General features: G+C 49.7%; 1 protein-coding gene across 5 annotated transcripts in view; it reads right to left on the reverse strand.

Annotated features, from left to right (window-relative positions):
- The window catches only part of Slc39a11 (solute carrier family 39 member 11), a 389,080-nt gene that overhangs the window by 123,945 nt on the left and 245,382 nt on the right, over positions 1-19,753 (reverse strand). For all 5 annotated transcript variants that reach the window (XM_027946206.2, XM_071603731.1, XM_027946205.2 and 2 more), the window contains one exon: positions 6,599-6,769. In XM_027946206.2, the coding sequence (XP_027802007.2) occupies positions 6,599-6,769 (171 nt within the window). The remainder of the gene's footprint in view (positions 1-6,598; positions 6,770-19,753) is intronic.

A 19,753-nucleotide genomic window follows, 5' to 3' on the forward strand; every position in this document is an offset into this window, starting at 1 on the left:
CTGACTAAAGCCTCAAGCATTCCCTTTGAAGCCATTATTACCACCATCAGTGACAACATGCCAGATAATTAAAACCAACCACTGTGCTGCTCCAGAGACACAAACAGTGGCCCCTGGGTCTCCTTAAATCACAGCCATAGCCAGCAAAATGAACGACATGCACTTGGCTCTCGACTCCAAGGAGAGGAAGATGAAGAGCATCCATTCATCTAGCTGCTGCTTCTGAGAAGCTTCATCATTAATCTCAAACGTAATGGGGACAACTGTCTGCAACGTATCATCAGGATCTGCACCTGTCAAAGATTCTCCCTTTAGCCCACTGGTGGCCATTGCACCGAAGGATAGTCACCCGACCCTCCAGGCTCCTCATCTGGATTGGAGGGGAGGTATCAAATGCACCTGTCACTCAAGCATACACTATGTCCTGAGTCTACCAGACTTCCAGTGTGTTTTGGGACCTTGGATCCAAAAGAATGAGCATGGTACCCACCTTTCTGCAAACAGCTCCAGATAACAGGGAGCTGGAGCTGTTTGCAAAACCAAGCGAGCAATTAGAGCAACAGTGATCATAACAGGGGAAATATTTAACTTTGTTACATATAAGAAGTTCAGGGGCTAGAGAGGGAGCTCAGAGGCACAGCATGTGCTTAGCAGGACAAGGCTCTGGGTTCAATCCCCAGCACCCACCAAAAATGAAATTCAGAAAGCACTATGCATATCATTCTTCACAGAACGGTCCCAAGCTAGGCTGGCAGGAGCCAGAGCAGTACTGTGTTTTCAGACGGAGTCGTGTTCGAGTGAGAAAACCCCTAGGATTCCTTTAGGCTTAAATTTAACTTTCTCACATACAAATTGCTGAACAGGTCATCAACGAGGAGACGTCAGTAGGAACTCAGTGGCTAGCTGACTTTTAGTTCCACTCGGATGCAGAAAGGAGGCTGGTTTCCTAATGCCCCGGGGTCTCTGGGAGGCAGTCTGGGCCACACTGTGGCAGACACGCCAGAGGCACGGTGCTCAGAGGCTCCCATCTGAGGTTAGCTTTCAGAGAGAATGGGGTGCTTCCCCAACACCATTTCCCAACAGACTCCAGCAAGTGTCGGGGCCCAGGGCTGCGCACAAGCCGAGGCTGGGGAGCGGCTTGCAAGGAGGCAGGAGCCGGGTCCCAGGCTGTTGGGGGCCGGCGTCTGGCTTCCATGCTCTGCCAGCAGGTGCATGCCTGATGGCCTCTATTCATCTTCACCTGAATCACTTAACTGCTTGTACAACTGTATAGTTTTCCCCTCTAAAGTGGGGGTTCTTTTCCACTCTAGGGCTGGGGACAGTCTTCATGATGTCAACACTCCCCAAAGTGCCTGCAAGATGTTGTGTGTTGGTATGACCTGAATGGTGTGTCCCCACCCCGAAATCCCAGTGTTGAAACCTAACCCCCAAGCTGATGCATTAGGACCTGTGGCCTTGGTGGGGAGGGTGAGGCGCTCACGTGGGCAGAGCCCTCACAAATGGATTACACACCTTTATAAAACAGATCCTTGGAGAATCTTACGCCCTATTCCACCATGTGGGGACACACGAGATGGTGGCCTTCTGCAACCTGGAAGGGGGCCCTCACCAGAGCCTGGTCCTGTGACAGACTCCTCAGACTTCCAGCTTCCAGAATGATGATGGGTAATTCTGTGGTTTATGTGTCACCCAACCTGTGGCATTTTGTTATAGCCTCCCCAAAGAACTGACATGTGAATGCACAAACTTCTCGCCCACAGCTTTGCTGGAGTCTCAAGGAAGACTGTGGACTGGTGGTCCTTGCACATGTGTCACATGGTAACCCAAGTGCCCTGCATGTGTGCACAGCCCACAGCCATGTCCTCATGCCCAGAAACCTCCAAGAGCATCATTAAAAAGCTTCTCCTATCCTTCCTCTTTACAAAAACAAAAACTTCAAGAACTCCATCATCTATTTAGATACTCTGAAAAGTCTGTCTTAGAGCCTAGAGCCTGGGAATGTCAAAGTGCTAGTTAAGTTTTTAATCAACTCTGAAGGAGTGTATTGAGAAAGAGACCTTTTCAAAGGTGAGCGGCTGACGACAGGCTCAGAAAACAGCTGTCATCAAAGGGACGCCTGTGGGCGGGTCTCCGTCTCTTTGGCCTCAAGTAAAAATGGAGACTCCAGGGCTAACCCACGGTGGGGTCCCTCAAGGCTCACCTATTTGTGTTTAGGCCTCTGCAGGAAGCTGTGGGTAAACTGAGTGACACTGGAGCCATTAGGCAGGAAAGCAAGGTCTCAGGAACTCTCGGGCACAATCCCCTAGCTGAGAATGCCTAGTTCAAGGGGTGCCCTCTCCTAGCTCACCCCTCAAGTTCAGGCTCAGCTCCCCAGATGGGAGGAACCAGCTTGAGCCAGACAGCCTCCGGGACATGGGTGTGGCTTACCAGATGCCAATCAGCCTGTTTACTGCAAAACCCTGCTGCCCAAGAAGTACCAAACGAGACTCCTCCCACTGGAGCCTTACACCTGCCTTTGAGGTGCCCCCCTACTTTCTCAGTTGTTCGGTTCCGGCTCCTATCAGGACTGCAAGGCCCATCAGGCGCTCCGCTTTTTTAAATCCCATCTCCGGCTTTATCTTTTTTTCCTTATGGATTATTTCAGACTTTTTATTTTCCTAGGCGACTCATACCTCCTGGGCAGGAACCTGCTCTGATGGTTTCAGCCGGGGCCATGGGCTTAAGCAGGATTCCTGTGCCAGTGATTCACAACACACAGCTCCAGCCAGACTCACCCCCAGCCCCGAACCGTGTACCTCGCCGTCTAGTCGGCATCTCCACTTAAAGTCCAACAGCCACCCAAACCCACTATTTTGTTCAGCTTTTTTGCTGCTTTGACTAAAAGACCCAACTAGAACAACTGTAGGAGAGGAAAAGTTTATGTGGGGCTCACAATTTCAGAGATCTCAGTCCATAGAAGGCTGGCTCCACCCCTTGGGGCTGGAGATGAGGTAGATCATGGTGGAAGAGTGTGGTGGAGGGAAGCAGCTCATGTGATGATCGGGAAGATAGAGAGACTCCCACTCGCCAGATACAAAATACAGACTCCAAAAGTGCACCCCCAGGGACCCGCCTCCTCCAGCCACACCCTGCCCGGCCTTTGGTGACCACTCAATGAATCAAATCAGGGGGTTACTCACTGATTGGGTGAAGATTCTCATAACCCAATCATTCCCCCTCTAAATCTTCTGGCATTGTCTCACACGTGAGTTTTCAGGGACAACTGACATCGAAGCTAGAACATTCCACCCCTGGCTCCCAAACTTATGCTCATCCCACAGTGCAAAATACGTTTAGTCCATTTACAAGAGCCCCCCGCGCCCCCCCCGTCTCAATGGTTCAAGATTGGCCAGAACTTCAAGTCCACAGTCTCCTCTGAGACTGAGGGCAAGCTTGCTTCACGAGCTCCTGTAAAGCAAAAGTGATCCACAAATACCCAAAGTCTAAAGGTTCACAGTAAACATTCCCATTCACAAAAACAGGGGCACAGAAAGAATGGGACCAAAGCGAGAATGACATCAGCTGGTCAAATAAGTCCCGTAGCTCCACAGATCTGGCATCTGGGGCACGTGGCATGACACTCCGCCCCTGTGGCCTTACTGGTTGCAGCCCAGGTGGTCTTTCTGTTGGCTTGTCTTGCTCCATTCCTGAAGCCGTTCCATGGTACCGGCATTTCTTAATCCTGGGGTCTCTGCTGCAGCTCTGACTGCCTTACCCCTCCCCACACACTGCCCTCTCAGGAGGTGCCCACGGGGACTCTGCACTCGCCTGGCCTCCCTTCGACATCTTGGTGCAAGCCTCCTTGACCCCCTAACTCCAGCATCCTGCATTCCTGCAGAACCAGCACCACACTTGGTTGAGGCCCAGGTCTGATGCCATCTTGAGCAGTCTCCAAACCTCCACGGACCCTGGCTGCAGGGGCCTCGCAGTGTCTGGATGGCTGAGCATGTTGAAAAAAACTTCCTAGGCCCCCCTATGCAAGAAGGTGCCTCATTGATTTCAAGAGAAGTTTTACTTCCTCTAGTTTGAGATAAGTTTGGTGTTGCCAGCTCCTGAAATGCCCTCAAACCATCTTTTTTTAAATCATCTCTGGGCAGAGCCTTCAGCACTGTTTTAGTGGCTACAATGTCTCTAACAACTGCACCTTCCTTGGCCCCAGTTTCAGTTTACTTTTCAAGTCCAAGTTTTTCAAATCTTTCTGCTCTGCTCTCTGCTCCTGGAATCACCCTAAATTTGGCTAAAAGCCACCAGCAATATCCATGACACTGCCTGAATACGACGCTGTCTAGAAATCTCTTCCACCAGATTAAGAAGCCCATTGCTTTTAAAAATCAACCTCACAAAAAGTTGTGGACATGGGCAAAACACAGACTGCTTTTCGGCTAGAACATAACACGAATGGCCTCTAATCCAATAGTGTCCTCCTTTTCCTCTAAACCCTCCTGAGCCCCGTCTTCACTATCGGCACCTGGTCTTCTGGGCTCCCACCAGCATTGGCCATTAACCTCAGTTTACAACAACCTCAAGTATTTCCAGCTCGCACTGCTAAGCATCTCAAAATTCCTCCCACCAATTCCAGAAAGCTCCAAAAGCTTCTGAAACACGTGGTCAGGTTGGTCACAGCAATGAGGCCACTTCTGAGTACCAGTTTCTGTTTTAGTAGCTTTTTTGCTGCTGAGACTCAAAGACCTGACAACAACAACTTTAGAGGAGGAAAAGGTGATTCTGGGTCCCACGGTTTCAGAGGTCTCAATCCACAGACAGCGGGTTCATTGCTCTGTGCTTGAGGTGAGGCTGAACATCAGGGTGGAAGAGGGTGGCAGAGGGGAGCAGCTCACATGGTGACCAGGAGATGAGAAAGGTCTCCACTCACCAGACACAACACATGTGCCACAGAGGCACGCCCCCATGACCCACCTCCTCCACCGACATTCCCAGTCCTGCCCCGCAGTCCCCCTCCTCTCAGCCGACCACAGCACCACCCTGGAGCAGATCAGCCCTGAGCCTCTGCACCCTCCTGACTCATCTTCTCTCACATCCAGTCCTTCAACGAATCCTGTTGGCCCCACCCAAAATGGGCCCCCTTCTTGCCACCTCTGCCCTGGTCTGAGCCATCGCCGTCTTTGACCTGGATTCTGCAGTGGCTTCCACCTGGGACCCCCTGCTTCCATCCTCACCTGTCCTGGGTCTGGTCTCAATTCAGCACCTGGACAGAGCCCGTTAAAGCTCAGATTGAGCCATATGCTCCTTCATTAAAACCCTGCAATGGCTTCTCACCCACCGAGCAAAACTGGAAGTCCCTTAAGGCCTCCGAGTTCCAGCTAAGGGCACATCACCTTCCTCACTTTCCTAATACCTCTGTTCTCTCCCCACGGCTCTACATTCTGTGGCCACACCGGATGCCTGCCACTCTCCACAGGTGCCAGGCAAGCTCCTGCCGCAGGACCTGAGCATAGGCTACCATTTCCTCTGCCCTGCAGAGCAGATAAGGAATGGATCACTGTGAACTCCTGAGGATGTGGGAAATAAATCACCTTGGGTGCTCCCTGGAGAAGATGAGTGCTCAAGCCCAGGTTTCTAACCGGTGATGGTCAGAAGTTGAGGCACTGAGAATGGAGAGAGTCGTGGAGGAATGGCAGGCAGGTTGTCACCAACGCCATCCTGGCTCACGGGGTCCAAGCACTGTACAGAAAGCTTTGTGGGTATTTGACATATCATTTAATTCTCAAATAAGCCAGGCGTAGCTTCACTCACATCTCATCAATGAGAAAACCAAGGTTCAGGGAGTTCAAGCAATTTGTGGAGACAAACTCATCAGTGGGTGGCGGAGCTGGAATTCCAAAAAGTGCCCCCGGAGCTTGGTTCCTCTGTGGGCTTGTTTTTATATATGTTTTTATTCTTACTACATATAACTCCTCTAGAAGAAACATACATTAATTCTGAAATAAAAACATCAGAAGTCCCTCCCCCCCATTAGAATAAATCCAAGGACACAAAACAAATCACTCTTCGATGCTAAAGAGGAAAAGATCAGTGCTGCCGTTTCACACAGAAGAGTAAGTGAAATATCAGGGTCAAACCTGATTGAATTCAATCCTTTCAAAAAGCATCAGACAGAGCGGCAGATATCTCATTTGTAAAACACCCCGTCCCCATGGTGATCGTCCCATTGAGGACACCATACACGTGGCCATTGGGTACCAAGTATGTAAAGAAGGGACTCGTGGGAAGAATGGCAGAAGGTATTTAAAGGTAGGTTTATTTGGGGGGTGGGGCTGACCACTGAGCCCCTTCCCCTGCCCCATTTTGTATTTCATTTAGAGACTCAGTCTCACTGAGTTGCTGAGCATCTCACCTTTGCGGAGGCTGGCTTTGAACTCACCATCCTCCTGTCTCAGCCTCCCTTTATGGAAGTTTTAACCCATCACACACCCATCAATGAATAACTGGAAGCCAAGGGAGAAAGCTCCGCAGCCCCTCCCCCAGGAAGGACCCAAACCGCCCAACCCCTTTCCAGCCAGAGAAGTGCAGGGGGCCCGGGGCCCAGGGGAGAGCTCACCTGGAACGTTGTGGATGGTGATGGCCAGGATGAGCAGCAGGATCCTCCTCCAGCTGCTGCCGCCGGGCTGGGCTGGGCTTCCGTGGGAAGGCGCCAGGGGGGCAAGGCCCTCGGGAAGGCTGGCGGCCACGGCCTTCCTCCTCTGGTAGGCCTCGCCGTTCTCGCTCTTGTCTGAACAAAGAGAACAGGGTGGGGAAAGAGGCTTTGAAAATGTGCAGGCGGACCCCTGAGCAAGGGGCCCAAGAGGAAGCGCCCAGCAGAGGACATTCTGCTTCCAGACTGCGGCAGACCTGGTGTCCTGATGGCCATTTGCCCCCTCATATAGTCATCCAGCAAACACCCTTCAAACACACGTTCAGGGCCGGTGCAGAGGTACTAGGGAAGGTGAGGAAGATGAAGATGTGCCCCCATGATGCCCGCTGAGACCCTTGATGGTGACACCGACAAGGAGCACAACATCTGGAACCAAATCACCTGGTTTGCTTCCTGACGGCCTCTCCTAACTGTGTGGCACTAAAATAGTTGTCAACCTCTCTGTGCTATAGTTTCTGATTCATAAAAAAGCAACACCAGTAGGGATTTCAACGTGGTTCTACAAGGATTCAGTGAGGAATTGCAGAAGGTTCCAGAATATACGGACGTGTTGATCGCTATTGTGGGTGCTGTTCTCGCTCTCTCCCCCCAGCCCTACAGAACTGCAGGCCCTGTGGCCCTACCCCTTCCCTGGTCACCCACCTCACAGGGACCAATTCAAGTCAGACCCAGCCCATTATGCTCCCTCCCCAGGGAGACAAGGTGACTCCTGTGCTGTTGCAGGGGGACTGGAAGGCCATGTGACAGGGGCAGCTATGCCAGGATGGACCGAGGTGGCAGATGGACATCAGCAAGCAGGGAAGGGAAGCCGCGCTGCCCAGGTCCCGCGGGACACGGGGGCCACCTCACCACCCAGCCCTGGGGTGTCAGGCGCCGACCCTCAATAGTACAAACTCCCTCTTTGGTTTATTTTGGGTCCTTTCCCAGGGCCGGAGGGACCTGCACCCCCAGGCACCTTGGGTTATTCCTTTCTCCCCACACCGGGGAGGGGGGTGGGCTGAATCGGGGACAAGGAGGCAGCAGAGCATCAGGCTCTGGCTCTCAGGGTGGCACAGCTGTGGGGGCCTGCACTGTGACAGGGAGGGGAGTCTGGTGGGCTTCATCAGCTGTCAGACAGGTGCCCAGAGCACACGGTGCAGCATTGGGCACCACTCAGCCCTGTACCTTCTCCCAGAGGATGTGGTTTCCCCTTCTGGTGGCCCTGGATGGCACCAGGGCCTCCCGCCTGCTGGGCCAGGGCTCTGCCATGGAGTCACATCCCAGGGCTCATAGTGCCCTTCACTCTCGAGTGTCCCCGTCTGGGGGATCCATTCTATGTCCCTGACTGTGACACATGCAGAAGCCTCGTGTGTGGACTTGCCAGGGACAGCGTGACAGCCCTCGCCCAGGACCCTGGAGTGCAGACACTCCACTCACAGAACGTCCAGGGAAGGAACCGCTCAACCCGAGCCAGGAGTTGGAGGAAAACTGTCCCAAGAAACAGGAGCCGCCGGAGCCTCCTTGGCCTCCACCGACCGTGGGCAGGTGGGTGGCCCAGCCCCTGTCCCCAGGGCACCGAGGCCCTGGTTTGTCTCATCCCCTGGGGCGCTGCTTTAAAGAGCACAGTCCCACCACAGGAAAGTGCACCTGGGATTCCCTTCAGGTGACCTGCCCGACAGGACAGGAACGCGGCTGCTTTGTATTTCAAAGAAATGAAAAGGGGAGACACTCCCTTCTTTTGAAAATCATTGTGTCTCCTGGAATCCAGCAAATGCAGCTTGAAGACCAAGAAGGTGCCAAAGCAGGTGGACCCCCTGCTGCTGGGCTGTCAGCCAGCTCGCCCGCCCGCTCGGTGCCAGCCTGCAGTAGCCAGGAGGCCCAGCTCACAGCTCTGGCCTCTGGGGATTGTGACCATCTCAAGTGGACAGCCACTGGTCTCAGGCCGTCTGGGTGGCAACACACCACACGTGAGGAGGTGTGCACACACTGATACATGCATGTGGGTACCTGTGAGTGGCACGTGGGACCCTCTTTCTGGACGGGGACACCAGGCAGCCCCTTGCCTTTTGCACATGTGTGTTTTAGTTACACACGGGTTGGGAGGGGACTGGAGGACTCAGAGGCTGGTGGGGAAATGGCTAAGCACTCGGTCAGCAAGTCCAAGAGTACTGGGGACAGGAGCATGGCGTCCACAGCAGCGTGCTCAGCTCTCTCCTGGATTGAGCTCCCGAGTCCCCACGTCCCCTCTGAGTGCACTGGCCTGGGCCTATCTGCTCTTTAAGTGGCAGCTGATACGGAGCAAAAAATAATCTTTTCCTTTACAGATGTATAGCTTGAGAGCCGACAGACAGGAAGGAGGCAGGTAAACTCCTTGCATCTGCAGACCAGGAACGCACACCCTGAAGCAAGCCTAGGGCTGCACTTGCCATCACTAACGTCGCAAGAACATCTGACCCCAGATCTCAGGTAGGCGATACACAGAAAGCCACAAAGGTGGGAGGAGCCACCGGCAGGGCCAGTCCCCCACTGTGTCTAACAGGGACACGGAGCCGCGTGAAGAATTATTAGCCGAAGCGAAGATGTGCTTCTGGACTCGAGGTCCAACACGTGAAGACTGACATCCATGTCTTCCCTTGAGGCAAACAGGAGGGCAGGACACCCAAGGCACTCGTGAAAGTTAAATAAGCCACCACCTGGTAGCAGCCACTCATGAGTCTGCAAGGAGGAAGCCTGGTCCAAATGAATCGTCATGGACAGCCAGGTGCCCCTGGAGCAGCCCGCCTTCCTGGGAAGGCTACTTGGACAGCACTGCCTGTGGGCAGAGGATGACTAGTGTGTGGGGCTGAGAGCCCGTGGGCGTGTGCCAGAGGGGAGTGACAAGGACCACACGAGAGTTCCTGAGAACAGGGGGCGGGACCTCGCCACAGCACACGTGGCCCTGTAGGCACAACCACCCCAGAGGTCGGAATCCCTGCCCTGTTACATGCTGTCCCTGAGGTCCTCCCCAGTGGTGCCAAGTCATCTTGAAGGACAAGGTCACAACCCACTCTCCAGCAAGGCATACGCACGCGGTTTTGAAACAACATTTGACTCCTTGTGGATTCGAGGACCTCAGGCTGGGAGTATCGTGAAAGTCAAATTCCCCTGCAGTGGTGACTGTCCCTCATCAGGGGTGGACACAGGCATATGAGCACACTGTCCCTGGGACAGTGGGACTACCTAAGTCCATCTCTGGAGACGGACGCTCAGGCCTCCAACAGGCCAGCAGTGCTAGTTAACCGACAGTATCCTAGAGAGCGCTCCAGCAGCACCACCAGCCGCCACTGGATCAGCACAAGGAGGCGAATCCTCACCTGCCAAGTGCAGACAACTTCAAACTCCCCAGGAAGATACTTCCTTTCTAAACCCCTGATGTGAAAGATACAATGAAGAGAAGCCCGCTGTGTTCACCATGGACCAGGGGCACACAAACCGCGCCCCAGAAGCCAATCAAAGGCAGGGAAGACGAGCATCCGCCCACTCAGTCTTCTTTCCTTCTTGTTGCCCAGAGAATCAGCATCGTTTAGGGGGAGAAACAGAATTGCCAACGTGAATTGCAAGGGTGTCTGCAGAGAATTTGGTTTTGGTCTTTAATTATAGTTGGGATTAGAAGGACTTTCCTTATGACTAACACTGAATTTGAACATGAGATGATTACTCAACAGTGGCTCGTGTTGACCATGGCATCTAAGAAACTAAGGCCCACGGACACCGTCTTGACTGTCACATGGAAACTTGAGGCAGAGCCAGGGAAGCTCTCCTGGATCCCAGCAGAAGACCCCCTCATTCTAAGACACCCCAAACTAAAGCCCACGGCAGTCTCCAACCTCTCCACAGCCGCCACCATTCCCTTTTGGCAGAGCTATAAAAATATAACTCCACTGAAGTGCACTTTCCAGAGAGAACAGGGCCCCGAGACCTAATGCAGTTGCTTCCATTTGTCCAGCTCTTGCATGGTGATGCTCTGAGTCAGAGTGACGCCGTGGTCGGGGGAACTGACAAGGGACCACACCGTCTGCTATTAGCCATAAAGCTGCACTTGGGAGTTGCAGGCTCTGTGCCTCAGTTTCCTTGTTGTGTAAAATGGGATCAATGAGTCATTCCAACTTAGTGAGGTTGTGAGTTAAAACATGTGGGCGCACTGTCCAAACGCTAGGCTCACAGAGCACAATTCATGCTACAGTTTCCTATTCTGCTGTTTCACTTTAAACTATGGAAATATTTTCTAAATGTCTTAGTTTCTGTGACTCTGACTTGTAATGGCTCTAGAGCACTTATATGAACCCATTATTTGCAAAACAGTTTCTTTTCCTATTCACGTTGAGTCGTCTTTTTCCTCTCTCAAGTGCTAAAAAATGCAGTTCCAGTCTCAGGCCACTTGGGGGCATACTCTTTCTGCTCCCTCCCACTAGTAATGGGAATCCACTTGGAAAAGCTGCTTCTACATATGACATCAGGCACTGGTTCTTTATATTACAACTTCATGAATCATACATACCACTGGGACATGTAAAGTGGGCTGAACCTACCCCAGGAAATGGAGCTCAGCACATGGGGAGCTGTTCTTCCTGTAGGGGGGGGGGGGAATCTGCACAAAGACCCTTAATTCTTTCATGCACCTGGTTGTAACTAAATACCCAGCAGCAATCCATTTCCTAAAACTGAACCACGGGGAGCTGTATCCCATGTGCATTTTTACAAATGCAAAGGCAAGTACATGCATTTAAAAATGAGTAAGAGAAAATCCTCCCAATTAATCCCTTGTCCTAATTCCACGTTTAATTGCTTCTTCAAATTAATTTCTGCCTGGCCTTTGCAGAAAAGGGGAGGCTTCCACAAAAATGGAGACAAAAAAAATGAAAGAAGTTGATTCTTAGCTTTTGATCTTCTGGAGGGTGTTAGGACTTCTACTGGCTCAAAGAACAACATGGATTTTTTTAAAGGGGTGATTTTGACTCTCCAATACTTTTGCCTTAAATTTGGTCTTTAGAATCCAGCAGGAACTTGAGCCTGTGGCCAGACTGTCAGGCACAGGGAAGGTGGGCTGGCTGCAGAGTGGCCAGAAACACAGTCTCTGGCTGAGATGCCGCTGATGCCTTCCCCATAAAACCCCTTGCTTCTCTGAGTCTTACCAGGCTACACACCTAGCAGTGTCCTCAAATCCTCCAGGACCCTTGGAACTACTAATACCTGGGGGCAAATGGAAAGTCCCAGCCTAAAACCAACAGCAGAGCATTCCATTGTGATACACGTAATGGGCAGGGCTGGGTGGCTGCTCTACCCACCCATCTGGCCATTGGGCCAGTGACTCACAAAAAGCGTCCTTGTCCTTAAGCTTGCTTATGCAAAAGTAGAAATGCATGCTAAAGCAACCTTGGGAACCTAGAAGATTACAGAAGAAAATGCCAATCACCAAGCATTGCACCACCCACAAAATAGTGATAGTTCGAGGTTGGCGCATTTCCTAATCCACTTTCTCAGGCAGTTTTATGGGACTGAGATGTCACCTTGTACAACAGCAGACACCTTTGTGTTCTCACTAAATTCTCACGTAAGAATTTCCCCATATGATTAAACACACTTGTGTGTTTCAAGTGATACAAAGTCTTACTTACATTATCATACCACTGGGTATTTCGACTGCTTCTAAAATTATTTTTCCTTATAAATCTCACTGCAAAAACTTTAACCAGGACAATCAATCAGAAATTTGGACAAAGTTCCCAGAAGCTGAACTGCTGGCTAAAGGGCCTTGCTGCATTTTTCTAACTAACTTCCAGGAAGACTCAGTGGTTTGCAAGCCCATGGTAGAGTTCTCAAGTTCTCACCAGTTATTTCTTAGCACTGGGTACTTCTCATGTAAAAATGAGTATTCATTTAAGGAGCAAATGATGTCTCCCATAATTTGTATTTCTTTGACTACAAGTAAAGTTGGACATTTTTCAGAGTTTCAGAGGCTTATTTCTTCCCTCTTTTGTGAAATGCCCTTGGTCCAAATGAGCCCTCTTTTAAGTAACAATAACATGATTAGCTAATTCCTTACAGATGGGTAATTTTCTGCTATCCACTTAGGTCTGTCAGTGACTAATGAGTCCTGGCTGGGAGCAGCAGGTCTTATTGCACATCAGACTCATGTACCCACCTGTCTGGGTTGGAGTCTCAGTCCCTTTTTGAGTTTTTTTTTTTTTTTTAATGTGATCTGGCTTTACTTGTGACTCTATATGGTATGGTCACGAAGACTAATTTTCTCAGATCATTTTCTCTCTCAATATTGAAATATCACTCCTTTCAAAAGCAGGGGATGGGTGAATATCTTCCCCTTCCACCCCCTCCCCAAGCCTTGGGATTCTTAAAAGCTACATAGCAGCATTGCAAACCATGCAAGGGGATAAAGAGTCTATTATGAGCAAAGACCTTGCCAGAGATGCCAGATGGAAATTAAAAGACAGGATATATCCTGTCATGTACAAATTTCAGATTTAATTTTTTTCGTAAGTATATCCCAAATATTGCATGGGATATACTTACACTAAAAAGTATTTGTTGTATTTTTTTGAAATTCAAATTTAACTAGGTATGCTGTGTTTTAGCTGACACCCCCAACCGTGCCTGGATTCTATGGGCCAAGAGGAGCTGGACAAACTGCACTCTACTGGGAAAACAGCCACATTCTGGTCTCGGGGTAGACTCCATTGAGGATGCACTGCATGCACTGTGTGTGGCCCTGGGCAGGAAAAGGTCCCAGGGAGAGCACAGAGACTTCGTGGGAAGCTAACTGAAGTATTCATTATGCTCAGTTTGACCTTTAGGCAGAGCTTAAGAAACATGATCATGGACTTATTTTCAATCTTCGTAACTATGATGCACATTGCCATTTATCACTCTAATAGTCACAGGCCACCTGATTATCAGAAGGCCAAACGCTGCCTGTGTAAGGGCTGATTCAATTTCCTCATCTTCTCTGTAAGTACGTGTTTTCCCAGGCACTGCAAGTCACCCAGGCCTTACCTTACATGCTTATGAATAAGCAATTGCTTAGCGACAACGCAGATACAAATAGATCTGCATAATTGGTGAAAATTAAACGAACATCAGAAGAAAAGACGGGTTCACTATTAATGAAAGATTTCTCATCCATTAAGCAAACCACCCACTAAAAAATGTTCCTCACTCCAAGTATTTGGGGAAAACAATTTCTACCTTCAGGCAACAGAGCCAAAATGTCCAATAATTAAAGGTCCACCTACCTGGTCTGCGGTTCTACTTTGAAGGCACAGACTGCCGTTCGGTGAACATGAACTCATTCCTGGTGAATTAACTGTGGTCTAAAAATAAATCTTGGGTGGGCTCCAGGGCTGCCGCCCTGGTTCTTCCCTGCCCACCCTCAACGTGCATGGTCAGTACAAATGCCCCATGGGAGAGGGGCCCTGGGAGATTTTGCAGGACCCACCAGCAAAGAGCGTTTGCTTCAAAAAGTCCCTGGACACTCACTGGCAAAGGACATTTTGGAGAAGGAGCAAGCTATGAGGGTTTTGCAGAGGACTCCCAACATCCCCCAGAAAGATGGGAAGCGCCCCTTAACTTACACAGCTGCAACTTCTCGGTCAAGGAGAAGGTGGACGGGAGAACTGTGCTCACGTCCAGCTGTGCACAGTAACCCTAACCGTCCTTCAGCTCGCTCTCCCCGTGGGGTACGCTGTCCCCTAGCTGCCTCTAATTTTGAGAACGAGGACTGTCAGCTACACACTGAATCTCCAAAAGCAGAGCAGGGACCACCCACGGCAGTGTCAAGGCAGAGCTTGTAAAATGCAGATTCCGGGGCCCCTCCCTGGAGCTACTAAATTAGGATCTTTTGGTGAGACAAAGAAGTCTGCACTGTACAAGCCATGTCCCCGCCACCCCGCCCCCCCAATCCCAAGGGACCTGTGACCCAAACTAGATTTTGAAAATTAATATTTTACACCACCCAGATGCGAGTCAGTCCAGGTACTTCCTCAGCATCTAAGTATTCTTCAGTCCAATTCGGTAACAGGGAGACACCTGAGCCTGCCTTGCATGTGGACACCTGGGATGTGCAGGATCCTCTCAGAAATCTCTCTGAATTCTTCCAGTGGGGAAGGCCAAGGAATTCGAGACAGGAGGGCAAAAAGTCATTGAGCTGCCTCGATAGGAACCGCTGTTTTCTTGTATCAAATAAGAATCTGAGCCGTTGCAAGGGCACAGAACAGGAAAGGAAAGGACGGCACAGGAACTGAGAGGAAAAGCCCCCAAGCCAAGGCACTCCCTGCCCTCCTCCCCCTGCCTGCATCCACATGTCCAGTCCACCGCTCGGCCATTATCTCCCTTCTCCCTCTCCTGTCCTGCGTGGTGGTCGCTAGGAATCAAAACAGGACAATGTCAATGAAACTGATGGCCCTCTAACTGAGAGTTCACCTGCTGCTGGGGTTTGCTTATGCTACTGAATTCTGTCAGCTACAAAAGGAGCAGGAGCATTTCTTTTGCCCCAAGTCACAAAAGGAAAATGTAGAACTAAAACGTTTGAGCCACATTAAAATGCCACAGACTTCCTGGCTTGGGGTTTTCCTGTGATTTAGGTTGTGAACTATGGATGCCAATCCCAGGGAAGTCCAGGAAGGAAGGGAGGAAGGGAGGGGGAGGGGGGGAGAGAAAGATAGATAGGTGGGGGCCCACAGACAGAGGCTTTGCTCGTCTTTGTTGGAAGGAGGCCAGGGGACCTGCGGCTTTAGTTAGAGTGTGAAGAAGACAGAAGTCCAGGCCAGCCTGGGCACGGAGCTCTTAGGCAGCGACTGAGAGGCTCACAGGACACCCCAGGAAGATCCCACCTTAGAACCCAGACAGGGTCATGTGGGTCAGGACTTCCCGCATCAAAGACAAAAGGCCACCGTGACTCTCAGCACTGCCACCCTACCCATTTGCTGATGTCAAATGCCTGCACTCAGCCTGTCAACACTGAATGCCACCCCCACTTCCTGGGTGGAACCACCATCCAACTGCCATGAGGTCCAGCAGACTGGCCAAGCCAGCATCACCTGTTGCTGAAGAAACACGAAGAAAGGCAAGGTCCGCAACGCCAGCATCCATCCCGAAGGAGAGAAGGGGATTCCCGAGCATAGCCAGGGGCTTGGGAGAGGGAAGAAAGGGGAAGGCGGGGGGGGGCAGCCAACACGGGAGCCTTGTTCATGTCCTTTAGACATCCATGCCTTCAAAGTACATTGAATTTGGGCCTGAAGTTGAGGCTCAGCGGTAGAGCACTTGCCTAGCACTTGCGAGGCCCTGGGTTGGATCCTCAGCACCACACAGAGATAAATAAAGATATTGTGTCCATCTACAACTAAAAAATAAATATAAAAAAATACATTGAATTTATTCCAGATCTTCCCCTCCCTTTAGAAAGATACAATCGAAATAGAATTCCCCAGCCCAGTCTGCCTCCAGTTTTCTGGAACAGTCCTAGCTCAAGGTCTTAGCTTCTTCCAACTGTTCATGAGCCTAGTTAGGCAGAGTCCAGGGCACCTTCCCATGTGGACATCCTCCCGACCTAGGCAGCCCCAGACTCTGAGTCAGCCTACTTAAGCCATCCCTCAGGCCAACTCTGCAGCCCCAGGAGAACATGGGTACTTCCAACACTAATGTTCACAGAATCCTGCTCCAGTCTGAACTCCCCAAGGGCTCCAGGGACGGCACATTACAACTGCTCACAGGATAAGAATATCCACCCCATGAGGATCAAATTCACTTGCCCAGATAATACTATGTGTCTTGGTGCTCCCAAATAAAATGCATTATTTTTCCTTGAGGTTCTTTAAAATACTTTCTCTACTTTTTTTCTTGTAAGAGATGGGATTTCATGCGTTTTCCAGGCTGGCCCCAAACAATCCTCTTGCCTCAGCTTCCTGGGCAGCAGGAACCACAGGTGCATACCATGGCACCTGTATAAATTATATTTTGATAATATAAAAACCCCTATGCTTTAGAGAAATTTTAGGAACTACTGAGAAGCACAAAGAAAAGAGTCACTCACCACCCACTGGTAGCCATCTTCTAAACATGAACAATTAAAATTTTTTCTATACAGCATGCATACTTGTAGAGTCAAACACACATACACAGCTTTCCAACTGGATTTGAGTCGTGATTTTACACAGCAGTAAACAAGGACATCACTAATTGTCCTCCTGTATCAGTGGTTCTCAGCTGAATTTCCTTTAGCTATGAGGTCAAGAGCAGCAACAGCAGAATTTCCAGTAGTAGCCAAATGGAGAATTCAAAATAGACTTTTTTTTCCTCTCCTAAATAAAAAGGATGTGTGTTCATTGTCTAAATTACTTCAAAGTCAGGCACAACCAGCTACCTCTCAGTTCTCTAGTGAGTTGAGCTGCTGAGAATGATGGAATAGAGTTGGACAGGAATTATAAACGGCCACTTAAAACTTGGCCAAATGTTGCATGAACTTCAAAGGGCTAATACATCTCAGAGACATCTGGGGCATCAATGTCGCCGTGATGAGCCATTTCTGAGCCTTTCCTCCTCTGGGTGCAGCTTGAATGGCAAATGAGAAACAAGTGGGAAGGACGATCTCTTTGTTGCAGCCTGACTTTTCATAATATTTAAGTTTTCAAGTGCATCTTCTATTGGTTGTCTGTCTCTAGGACTCCACCTGCCTAACCAGCATAAATAAATACCACGAGGGAACGGCTGGAGTCTGTTCTGTTCACAATTGTGCATGCACAGGACTTGCACATAGTAGGCCTTCAAATATCTGTGGAATGAATCGTGGAAGCCAATGGATGCTTCTTCCTGGGAATGTGTGTGTACTTCCAGGGAGTTTATGATCTTCAAGGTTAAGAATCTCCTTCCACAATACCCTTATGTCATTGCTAGACAGACAGTTATTTATCCAAAGGCCTCTCTTACAGACATATAAATCAAGGGTCAGGAAACCTACCAGATGGTAAATGCTAGACTTCACAGGGCAGCTCCTTGACTCTGCTGATGTTGCACCAAGATATTCACAGACAATCCAGAAAGGCATTGGAAAACTGTTTATAAAGACAAGAAGCGGGCCAGCTTTGGCTTATAGGTCATACTTTGCTGAATCTGATACAGACCCATAGAGCAGGACTTTCAAGATCCCTTTGGGCATCAGTGGAATCATCCCCCAAACTTTCTGCATCCAAAGAATTTAGCTGCACAGGTTCCCCTGCAAGTGGGCTTCCCACAAGGATCACAGGCCACGGCCCTTTCCTGGATGAAGTGGAGAGCGTCTCTACCACAGAGAATGAGCAATGAGGCACAGATACCTGGTTCTTCCGGGTTAAAAAGCAGCCCCTTAGCAGAAGCTAGGCGGCTGGGAAGGTGAAGCCTCCTGGAGGCTCGGGTGGACATTCGAGGGTTGGGTGTGCTCACATCTAATCAGTATGAGTTTAGGAGGAGCAATTAGCATATCATTGAGATGCAAATAATTTACACATTATGTAAATGAACTGTATGTTTGTTTCAGAAAGTTTGTTTTCTTAATCAGCTATATCTTCCCCTGCAATGTTTTCATGCTATTAATCTAATCAAGCAGCAACATAAATATTGTGAAGAAACTGTACCCCAGGCATCCCTTCCTGCTGTTAGAAAGGAAAAACAAAAAAACAAACTCTACAAGAACAAGGTCCCAACTACTGAAGAATAACCATCCTCCCAACTCGGGTGCTGGGTGTTCTCTGTGACAAAGCTCACAGTCAGATGGCATTTAAGTAAACTTCTGCCAGCCTCTGAGCTGGGGCAGGGGCGAGCACAGGGCTTGGAGAAGCAGGCCGTGGGAGTTGCCGGCTGACTGGCCAGTCTCTCGGCCATTTTGCCATCACTACCTCCCGGTTCCCTGGGCCCCCCAATTCCTGTTCCAACCCACCACTTGCTGGTTCTTTGGGGCTGTCATTTGATATCCTGAGCCTCAGTTTCCACATATGCCCAGCGGGGCTAATAACATTACCCATGCTGTAGGGTTTGGTGAAGAGCAGACAGTAACCAGGACCTGCCTAACTAGCACCATTAAAAATTACCATTCAAATCCCAAATCTCCAGGTTAGCAGAGCAGAACTGTGGCTTGGCTGTAATATGAACACTTTAAAATTCCACAATCATGTTGACATTGTCAAGTTTCAGAAAGGATTGCCTTCTGCTAAAGATAATAGAGACCTTCAGTCAATAAAAGGAGGGGGTGCTGCCCTTTAAGATACTCTATACCGCTTGGGAATACAAAGTAACTTTTCTTTCTTTTTTTTCCCCCAACAGAGTTTGTAGTGTACTTAGGGTAACCCTGATACCAGTTTGTACTTCCTAAAATGTGTTACCACCAGGGAGATAAGAATATGGTAGGCCAATGGCATCCCTGAAACACACTGGCCACCTGCTTATCGTCCAGAGTAGAGGAGATGGATAGATGGATACACAGATGCAGAAATGGATGATGTGTGTACACACATAAATACATAAATATAGGCATGATTTATATACAAAATATATTCATTTGCTACATTTTGTTTCCCAATAAATTTCCAAAAGTCAATTTATGTATATAATTTTTTTTAAAAAATGAGTCTAAAGAGAAATACAATGGCTTAATAAAGTAGTATCAGATGGCTAATTGCTGGGAAGAACAAGTGGGTTTGCCCATGGACAAGGTCAGAAGGAAATGGTCAGGAGAAGAGATGGTCTCTGGAAGGGAAGAAATGATCGACCCATTGGAGCACAGCGGCCCACAGGGGGAACACATCTTTCTCTACCCATTTTCACGCAGTTGGGGGCCTCCGCATTTTCAAAGATGTCCGTCCACCCACTCAATCCAAGGGGGACCAGCGAGATGCCCAGGTGACCTGGACAGGGCTCAACTCCAGTGCAGCGAGGCAGAATTCTGAGCCTTCCACTAAGCCAGACGCGCTGGTTCAGAAGGGAGCTGGCAGGCAGAGACGACTGTGCTGACCTGAGGTTTCTTGGAGCCAACAGAGCAAAGAAAAAATTGGTTCTGAGAGCAGG

Source organism: Marmota flaviventris, chromosome 17, assembly GCF_047511675.1.
Source record: "Marmota flaviventris isolate mMarFla1 chromosome 17, mMarFla1.hap1, whole genome shotgun sequence".
Classification (NCBI taxonomy): Eukaryota; Metazoa; Chordata; class Mammalia; order Rodentia; family Sciuridae; genus Marmota; species Marmota flaviventris.